General features: G+C 37.9%; 1 protein-coding gene across 10 annotated transcripts in view; it reads right to left on the bottom strand.

Moving 5' to 3' along the window:
• dmd (dystrophin) overlaps positions 1-10931 on the bottom strand; it is a 200158-nt gene extending 189227 nt beyond the window's left edge. For 6 of the 10 annotated variants that reach the window (XR_014530372.1, XR_014530373.1, XM_083522230.1 and 3 more), the window contains exon 1: positions 10668-10923. Coding sequence is in view for 7 of the 10 variants with exons in the window: in XM_083522230.1 (XP_083378356.1) it covers positions 10668-10752 (85 nt within the window). In the remaining 3 variants the exon portion in view is untranslated. Of the gene's footprint in view, positions 1-10667 lie in introns of all 10 variants that reach the window. The other 4 variants (XM_083522227.1, XM_083522221.1, XM_083522213.1 and 1 more) reach the window with 2 other exon arrangements.
• Positions 10932-11147: the final 216 nt, after the last annotated feature.

The raw sequence follows: 11147 nt of genomic DNA on the forward strand, positions 1-11147 counted from the left end.
TCTAGATTGTTTGATTTATTTCAGTGGCGGGTCGTACATTTCACACCAAGACCCTCAGTGGTGTCCTATTGTATCTGAACCAATCCACCTCTTACTATTATCACTATAACCCACAGCTGTCGACACCTTCAATATTATAGAGAAACACAATAGAACAGACAGGAATCTCATACAGTGAGACTGAATGCCATAAAACAAGAAACACAAAGAACACAATTCAACACGTGTCCTTTCACTGCAGCCACAGCTGAGCTTCTCCCTCATACATCATCTCCAGCAGGAGCATCGATATTAACCTCATGATATGACCCCACATTCATTTTTGTGCATATTGTTTACAGTGCATTGAGGTTTTCCTGGGGATTTAAAATCAAGACAAATTGTGTGTGTTTTTTATTTTTGCAAATTCTGCAGAAAAGGAAACACAAAAGTATAAGTGATTTATGGTTTTGGCCGACCGTTTCTCTCAGTGTCCAGTTTTTTCTTTTTAGGTCCATCTTATAAATGTACATGTAAGTATATCTACAACCAAATCAATTTCTTCTCCTCTGTAAGACATTGTGGAATGAAAGACCAGCTATTTAATCCACACAAATATATTTAAACTTGTGCAGTTTGCAACGGACACGAGGTGCAAGTAGTCCACTCTCTCACCCTCCAATCAAAGGACATGGAAATGCTGATGTGACGCATTCTATGTGTCCTTAGAGTGGCCAAATCACTGCCTGAATGGTTCAAGCAGCAAAGATTTGAATCTAATAATATTTGGGTGGTTCCATGAACACACCGGAGTAAGAATGGGAGCTTTGAGGATGGATTTGGACTGTAATTAATATCAACAGTCTGCTACACTGACTCAGAACTACAGTTTGCTTCTGATCACCATCACTGCACCCCGCAACATCGTTTATCTGAAATATATGGACATTCGGTGCAACCCAGATGAGGACGGGTTTCCTCTTGAGTCTGGTTCCTCTCAAGGTTTCTTCCTTATGCCATCTCGGGGAGTTTTTCCTTCACCACTCATTCACCAGGGAAAAACTTTGAGACAATGTTCATTGTTAAAGCACTATACAAATAAAATAAAACTGAATTAAATTGAATTTGTGTGTATTTTGGGCTGTTGATTGCTGCTGGATTTATGGCAGTATATGAAGTGGCTTAAATGAGAGATTCGAACCTCTCGATACAACGCCACTATAGAAAGTATCGATATTTTCAAATCGATTCGTCCATCCATACTGTCCAGAGTGAAGTGCATGTGGAGTTGTGGGCTTGATTTTTTTGTTTGTGGATCGAGTAAATAAATTACAGATTAAGACGCCCTTATCTCAAGCAAACTAGACCTCATGATAAAACTATAATGTTTAGGGCATGGGTGTAAATCCCGGGGGGGACGGAGGAAACATGTAAAAAAAAAATGATTGAAAAAATATCGCACTCTCTATTGTGAAAAATATATGTATGTATACCGAAGTAATTGTGTAAGTAGAAAAAAAAAAACGCAAAAACTGCATTTAGAAACAGTTGAGTTCCCCCTCCCCTTCCTCACAGTGGTTTGACCCACTGCCTGCTTTCCCAGTTCATCTCACCTACTCTACACACGAGTCAGGTGTGTGTCTGTGGCTCAATTAATGTTCAACTCCATTAACTAGGGTATTTTATTCACTTTAAATAAAGCGATTCTCTTTAATGTAGTTGATGCAGACTCATTCATAAATTAGTAAAAATGCTGATTAGCAATGTAATTTTCCATGAATCTGCTCTATTAGCGATTAAAATATGACTTATCTAGTGAACGTTAGCTTGTTTACAATAGCTTGTAGCATAGTGCACTGCAACAAACACTGCAACTAATGTACTAGTGCACTGCAGCTAACACTGCAACTAATGTACTAGTGCACTGTAGCTAACACTGCAACTAATGTACCAGTGCACGGCAACAAACACTGCAACTAATGTACTAGTGCACTGCAGCTAACACTGCAACTAATGTACCAGTGCACGGCAACAAACACTGCAACTAATGTACTAGTGCACTGCAGCTAACACTGCAACTAATGTACTAGTGCACTGCAGCTAACACCCCAGCCAACATGTCCATGTGGGCCCCACATGGGTTTTATCTGGGTTATATGGGCATCACGTGGGCATGGGGTCAGAGTGGGCACTTTGATGGGCTGAATGTGGGCCCCAGTTTAGTCAGGGTTGTGGGCCCCAGTTAGGTTGCCCAGTTTGTTTATTCGAGGGCCCTGTATGGGCCACATTTGGGCTATATTTAGCTATATTATTTAATTGATGATAAATTCAATTGATATGTTTTTTGCGTGTTTTATATGATCGAAACAAAAATTTTATATATTAACAATAACATTACTCTTAAGTAAAAAAAAATAATAATAAATTATATAAATAGGTTGTGCAGCTCACAGAGTCTCCCATTGGCTCCTGTGTTCCCGCCTTTTGATTCTGAAGAAACGGTCGTCACTCACTACACTGGAGCACCTGACCTGACCTTTATAACCTGACCTGACCTTTATAACCTGACCTGACCTGACCTGGATAACCTGACATCTCTGTCACGGTAAGAAATTAACTTTTGTTTTAAATTAATCACATTTTACTGTTTGCTTTCATTGAATGTATTACTTCTGAAAGATTGTGTGGTAATTAAAGTTACAGGCACGATATAATGAAGGTCAGTGTGGAGAGTGAACTGGTTTACCTCAGAGATAAACACCTGTGGAGAACTAAACATTCTTAATGATTAGCAGATAACTAGGAAATTGTCTACTAAAATGTGGAAATAACGACTTTTCAAACCATTTTCACCCGTGTTTTCTCCATAAAGTGTCCTCATGATAACAGGAGGGCGAAACAGTAAAAGCACTGTGCAGTCTCTTTCTCTTTCACTACCTTTATAACATGTGTATATACAAGACAATACTCTGAGGTGATTGTGACAATACTTAACATTATTTTAATGTGATTTAGGTGAAATAGGTAGAGGTGATAAAAAAAACGTTCATATTTATATCATTTCTAAACATTACTCTCGGCTTACCCAGCTCTCGGCTCCGAGGCTTCACGCATGCGCAGATGTGTTTGACTTGAAGCTGTGCAGTGCAGACCGACAAATTCGAGAGCAGACAACTCCGAATTCTTCCGAATCGCTTTCACAGTATTTTTATGTCAAGCACGCTCCAGTTTGTGCAGTCAAGTTGAACACTTGCTGTGTTAGCTCCACTACGCTTTTTAAAGACAAAACATTGTTATAAGTAACTTAAACTAATGTTACAGTGGTCAGTTCAAATTCACGGTCCAAAGTGCACCAATACGAATTTAATAATCAATCTGTGTTCAAGGCCCCACTAATTATTCTAAACATTAATCACAACAAAGCCTGAAATTTACCATATTGATGCATTTAACTTTTTACATGGTATTGTGTAATTTTAACATCATTCATTTAGATCAGTTAACAGTTTGGGCAAATGGTGGATTAGAAGGTGTTTATAACCTTGTGATTTTTTTTATTTTTTTTTTATTTTTTTTTTTTACTGTAAGTCTTATGCTCATGTAACTTGCGTGCATACAAATAATGGATTGTGCCCTGGTTATTACAGTAGCATGCGCTACTATATTAATTTTTGTGCTTTACAGGTTGCCTGAAGCAGAACCGTTTGCTGAAAACTGTCAGTAAGAAAGAGCTGGTAGATGGTTCACAAATGCAAGAGACAGAGAAGGCAACCGTGCTTTGAGAGACCAGCGGGACCATGATCGGGGGGGCAGTACAGCCAGAAGTGTAAGTCATATAACCTATAGCTAGGGCTGCACCATTAATATTATTTTATCCTGATCACTGTTTTGCCTCTGTTTAATTAAGGCAATACTCCACCCTGAAATGAAAAATATCTTATAAATTACTTATCCTCAAGGCATCCTATACGGTGGCTGAGAGAGCTCAACACGCTGCAACTGAAAAAAACACATGCAAATAGAAAAAAAACACCAGCAAATAAAAAAAAAACAACGTTATCAGTTTGACAGCACATGTGCTGTAAACCCTCATAACACAACCAAACACAGAAACACGCTGCAAACCCTCACAACACAACCGAACACAGAAACACGCTGCAAATCCTCACAACACAACCGAACACAGAAACACGCTGCAAATCCTCACAACACAACCAAACACAGAAACACACTGCAAATCCTCACAACACAACCAAAAACAGAAATACGCTGCAAATCTTCACAACACAACCAAATAGCACAGATGACAAAATAAACGTTTCAAGGGGACCACAACAGGTGACAAACTCGTCTGGGGCTGCTTTGTTTATTTTATCATTGTTTATTTATGATTCCTTGGCCTTTTGGGTATTATTAACCTAAATAATCTGATGAAATACACAGTTAACTGTAAAACGTTATTATGTTAACTGGCAAAGCCAGGAATCATGATCAGGATGTTAAAATAAACAAAAAAATCACCTTTCAGATCATCAACACCACCACTGATCAATAGACACTGAACAAGCAGTCCCGGGGTCGTCACTTGTTGGGGTCCCCATGAAACATTTATTTTGTGGTCTGTGCTATTTGCAGTGCAAATGAATTGGTTGTGTTGTGAGGATTTGCAGGAAGTTTCTGTATTTAGTTGCGTTGAGGATTTGTAGCACGTGTTGTTTAACTGATGATGTTTTCTTGATTTGCTGTTTTTTTTTCTATTTGCATATGTTTTCTTCAGTTGCAGTGCGTTGAACTTTCTGGGCCACCGTGATCCGAGGTGTGACTTTCTCCTTAATACAGTGCAGTCGCCCTGTCCCATGTGCAGAAAAACACCCCAAAGCATGATACTACCACCCCCATGCTTCACAGTAGGGATGGTGTTCTTGGGATGGTACTCATCATTCTTCTTCCTCCAAACACGTTTAGTGGAATTATGACCCAAAAGTTCTATTTTGGTCTCATCTGACCACATGACTTTCTCCCATGACTCCTCTGGATCATCCAAATAGTCATTGGCAAACTTAAGACGTGCCTGTACATGTGCTGGTTTAAGCAGGGGAACCTTCCGTGCCATGCATGATTTCAAACCATGACGTCTTAGTATATTACCAACAGTAACCTTGGAAACGGTGGTCCCAGCTCTTTTCAGGTCATTGACCAGCTCCTCTAAAGTAGTTCTGGGCTGATTTCTCACCTTCCTTAGGATCATTGAGACCCCACGAGGTGAGATCTTGCATGGAGCCCCAGTCCGAGGGAGATTGACAGTCATGTTTAGCTTCTTCCATTTTCTAATGATTGCTCCAACAGTGGACCTTTTTTCACCAAGCTGCTTGGCAATTTCCCCGTAGCCCTTTCCAGCCTTGTGGGGTTGTACAATTTTGTCTCTAGTGTCTTTGGACAGCTCTTTGGTCTTGGCCATGTTAGTAGTTGGATTCTTACCGATTGTATGGGGTGGACAGGTGTCTTTATGCAGCTAACGACCTCAAACAGGTGCATCTAATTTAGGATAATAAATGTAGTGGAGGTGGACATTTTAAAGGCAGACTAACAGGTCTTTGAGGGTCAGAATTCTAGCTGATAGACAGGTGTTCAAATACTTATTTGCAGCTGTATCATACAAATAAATCGTTTAAAAAATCATATATTGTGATTTCTGGATTTTTTTTTTTAGATTATGTCTCTCACAGTGGACATGCACCTACGATGACAATTTCAGCCCCCTCCATGATTTCTAAGTGGGAGAACTTGCAAAATAGCAGGGTGTTCAAATACTAATTTTCCTCACTGTATATAGGCCCCACTAAGAGCCCACCATGGACCCATCAGTCGCCCCTCTGGGCTAACACATGGGGCCCATGTGGAGCCGATGGACAAATTTCTCTGGGCCTGATTTGGGTTGCCCATGCAGGGCCCAAGTGACAGCCCATCAAAAACCCACATGGGGCCAACATGAAAATGTTGGCTAGGACTGCAACTAATGTACTAGTGCACTGCAGCCAACACTGCAACTAATGTACTAGGGCACTGCAGCTAAGACTGCAACTAATGTACTAGTGCACTGCAACAAACACTGCAACTAATGTACTAGTGCACTGCAACAAACACTGCAACTAATGTACTAGTGCACTGCAGCTAACACTGGAACTAATGTACTAGTGCACTGCAACAAACACTGCAACTAATGTACTAGTGCACTGCAGCTAACACTGCAACTAATGTACTAGTGCACTGCGACAAACACTGCAACTAATGTACTAGTGCACTGCAACAAACACGGCAACTAATGTACTAGTGCACTGCAGTTAACACTGCAACTAATGCACTAGTGCACTGCAGCTAACACTGCAACAAATGTACTAGTGCACTGCAGTTAACACTGCAACTAATGTACTAGTGCACTGCAGTTAACACTGCAACTAATGTACTAGTGCACTGCGGCTAACACGCCAAAGCCGTTTCCCATGCAGTGTTTTATTTGGGACGACTTGGTATAATGTTAATTTAACATTAACGGCCACAATTAGCATATTGTTTATCTGTGCATTTACTAAATGAGCACTGTGCTACGTCCGAAGCGACCCCACTGTATTTTTATAATCAATTTCTTTTCTGCTCTTAAGTGTCTTAATTAATTTTAAATACAATTTTAAACCCTTTTTTTTAATTCCTTGTTTTGCTTTGTCATTGAACCTGAGAAAATAACCATAATGATGCAGTCTCCATGCTACAATATTAATGATAAAAGCAAAGTGTTTCACTGTGGGGACACTGTGTCTTAAGTACAATTTGACTGTTTTATTTGTGTCCCCTTCAAAAATTGCTCATGAGAAATTTTATATTTATTGTCCCCCCCCTACTGTTAAATGAAATTTACGCCCATGGTTCATGGCAATATATCATTATAGAAGAGAATTATTTGATAATCCAGTGTCACCCTGACCAGAATGGGTTCCCTTTTAATTTTGCTTCCTCTCAACGTTTCATCCTCCATCCCCTCACCTCATTGCTCATTAGGGATGGCTATACTCAAGCGACCGGTGAAAACGTACCTCTAGGCTGATTTATTTTAAGTTTGTAATCTGGTGTACCAGTGTAGATTTATTTATTGATAGAGACTCAAAGAAATTTTGGACGTCGCATTGGACACGTCTCTAAATGCCGCAAATGTAAATGACTATAGCAATGACATTTTAAATGTACTCGCATCCCTCTGAATATTTATTCACAACACTCCCTGCCAAAAAAAACTGCTATTTTTGTCACACAACGTCCTGCCAAAACACTGTCAGTGCTGTAACAAGTGTTAAGTACTTTCTAAATGCCTACATTGATGTGTAAATTGCAATTTTTCTAAACCATCTTCTCTATGAGGTAACATTTGGTAGCAAGTACCAGCTGGTACAAATGGTTTACCAGTGACTGGTAGGTTGGAAAAAGGTATAGAAAGGCATGAAACTGCATATTTTTGGCATCGAGTTTGCTCTTAAATACACTGGAAAATAATATTACAATGAAATTGACTCTAGAAAATGTTTGGTAAACACTGGCACACAAAATAACCCTTGCTAAGTGTAATGCAGTAAATTCACACAACACCATGCTTCAAACTCCCATACACAATATCAGTACAATAAACTAAGCAGATTTTCTTGTGTTTAACGTGCAATTAACTTAAATTTGAGTCTCAACACTGTAAAAAAAAAAAACTTTCACGTCACAACATTTCCTGCTGCATAACACCTCAAATTTCACCACAGAATAAATGCAGTTACATCAGTGTTCACTGAGACTGAATTGACCCTGACTGGGAACTACAAAGAGCCTAACCATGAAAACTTCACTGAAACACTCGCTCTTTCAAAATATAATGCACATAATGCAATAGCCTCAGGCCTTCAAGCTGACAAGAAGCAAGAAATACTGAACACGACCCATATATTACTCTCAAAATGTAATTATTTAAACTTCTGTTTTTAAAAGCTTTTTTTAATGATTTGCATAACAATAAGATCTTCAAAACAGTAAAGTAAAATGCACACGTTACAGTTGTAACAACATATTTATATACATTTGTGAGCAGAAAACCAAAATTATTTGTTTTTTGTGTACAATTTTGGTTTTTAAGTAGCACCATCATTGATCATTAGACAGAAACACAGAATGGTTTAAAGAACAGGGATAAAAGGGAAATAAAGTGAGACAACTTTCGAGTTCAGAATGTAATTTATTAGAAATATCATGCAATCACGCTGTTTGAACACTAGAGGTCCCAAATCTAAACGTCCAATAGAGTTCAAATATGAAGAGTCCACTAATGATCCCATTCTTTAGTAAGAGAGGAATGATCTGCACTTGTGAAGTGACTGATAGTGTGAGAACCATGGATTACACAAGGTTCTCACACTATCAGTCACTTCACAAGTGCAGATCATTCCTCTGACTGACTGACAAACTGTTCCACCACTCTGTTGTAACTGTTAAACAGATCTGCAGAGCTCGATTTCTGCTCCAGAGCTCATCATGTTTCAGTTCCACCAGGTCAAACACTTTATTCGATCCAAGATTTCGAGCAGAATATAGAAATGTATTAAATGTTAGGATAAAATGAACCTGTTGTATATTTTGTTTGCATTGTGAAATAGGGATTCTTCCTAGAGATGGTCATCTGGCTAAACCGAGCAATGGAAGAGAAAAGACTTGGTAAAAGAGGTGACCAAAAAACAAAAAAACCCCGAAATCAGCTCAAATAAATGTCAAATTCCACAGAGGCTTTTACTGAGGAAACTGAGGAAAGCTTCTGGTGACTCTGGTGCCAAAAAAGGCCAGATCTGTTCCGGCTTTGACACAGTCTAGTCTCTGAGCCCCTCAGATTTTTGCTGTGATGTGCATTTTCAGCAGATTGATTTCCAACTGTCTAGTCAAATGAATTGTCCCAGGTGGACTCAGGACAAAGTGTAGAGACTCAACTCATGAGATGCACCAGAGCTTCATGTCAAGTATCCGACATACTGAAAGTCTGACTACTTGTCAGTGTTCAGACTCACTTTTGATCTTTTTAATAACTTTATTGCAAATCTGCTTTTTGATTTGTCTTTATTCAGTATTGAGTGTAAACTGATGCAGACTGCAGTCTACTGCTCACCCATGTTTCCATACTGAACGCATTACGGAAATATCTCTCTGCCTATAAGATTTCCTTTCAAGTGCAGATGCAATTTCATGTAAACGAAACAAATTGGATCTCAATAAATTGATCTGTTTGGATTTTTGGCTAATGACAGTTTTTTGATATAAATATAAAAAAAAAAAGTCTTGAAGTCTTGAGTCCCTGCTGCATTTTGAAATTCGCGAAATAGGACTCGATCAGAAATAATTGTTTATTACTACATGTAATCATAATACATTATTGTACATGAATCCCTGTATAATTATAACTGTATATAATTCAAAATTTATAGCATAAATTTATCCTATATATTTGTACAGCATGTGTATTAACACAGTGTATTGTCTTGTGTACAGTTGTATATATAATGTACATTTATTTGTATTTATATTTCTTATGTATGTTATTATATATACAGTATATATATATATATATATATATATATATATATATATATATATATATATATATATATATATATTTACATATATTGTGGTCTAGATCGATCTATCTATCTATCTATCTATCTATCTATCTATCTATCTATCTATCTATCTATCTATCTATCTATCTATCTATCTATCTATCTATCTATCTATCTATCTATCTATCTATCTATCTATCTATCTATCTATCTATCTATCTATCTATCTATCTATCTATCTATCTATCTATCTATCTATCTATCTATCTATCTATCTATCTATCTATCTATGAACAGATCTGAAATTCCTAACGATATTGCTTAACAAAATATTCCCTACCGTCCTAAGACCTTCTCAAACAGCTGCTAATGTTTTATTGTGACTATATATGAAAAGCAGGACAGAATCACAAGCCAAACTGTGACTTTAATAAACTCTAAACACTGGAGAATCCGTACTGTAGATGATCAGTGTTAATCTTTGCTCACGCTGCGAAAGCCACACAAAAGCCTTTCTTCCATCACGAGTGGCTCTCCTCTATTATAATTTACTGTGGCCATTTTGATGAGACTAATAGTTTGAAAAATTCAAGAATAACAAACAGCATGCCCTAAACAAGGTCTCCTGAAATCATACACCGGGCAACCGTTGCTATTTTAAGTGCTCTAAGGCCACATTTCAACAAGAGAGTAAAAATAACTCGCTCTATCTACAAATTATAAGCAAGATTGTAGGGTGTAGTCCAGGGAATGTTTCCTTTTCCCTCCTAAAGTAAATCTCACCTGGTTTTATTAATCATTTCACAAGTTTTATTTCCTTAAAGTTAACTAACAACTTTGTACAGGATAGAAGTGTGTACATATCTGCTAAACAGTCTCAACATCTATTTTATTTTATTACTAAATAGTTCTATGATCTCAGCAATCATTCATACAAAAACATCCACATAGATGTTATAAAAAACCCTGGATGTACCTTATCATCTCTCACTTCATCACTCGTTCATGATCAACAGTAGAATATTTATGCTACGGCCTTTTTTACAGCGAGATCCTCACCTGATCTGGTTTTAATGATTTCGCCAAATTCATCCTCAAGAGTTTCCACCTCCCACTGCTCCTCTGCTGCTGCAGCTTCAGCCATGTCAGACCTCGAGTGCCACAAAGTATCTTTTACTAAGAAAAGTGTTACGCAAATTCAGTTTCCAGAGATTTTTTAAAAGACTTTTGCACAACAGCTCACAGAAATTTTTGAATGATCCTGCTCGAGTACAGCTTCTGAACTGTTGTGATACACAGGGAAACGACCTGCCAAGGCCTCAGAAGAGGAGCAACAGGTGCTATATTCTACTCGGCTTAAAATAGAGCTTATGGAATAGACAGGCAGTCACCAGACAGCACTAAAATAAAGATTTTGTTCTGTAAGTGTGAAACAGTGAAATGTAACACTTAAATGCTGTTTTTATTTTCTCAGGATTAAAAACACACACAAAAAAAAACTAGTTTTATAGAATCAAATACATTTATACAGTCAACATC

Source organism: Silurus aristotelis, assembly GCF_946808225.1.
Source record: "Silurus aristotelis genome assembly, chromosome: 20".
NCBI classification, from domain to species: Eukaryota; Metazoa; Chordata; class Actinopteri; order Siluriformes; family Siluridae; genus Silurus; species Silurus aristotelis.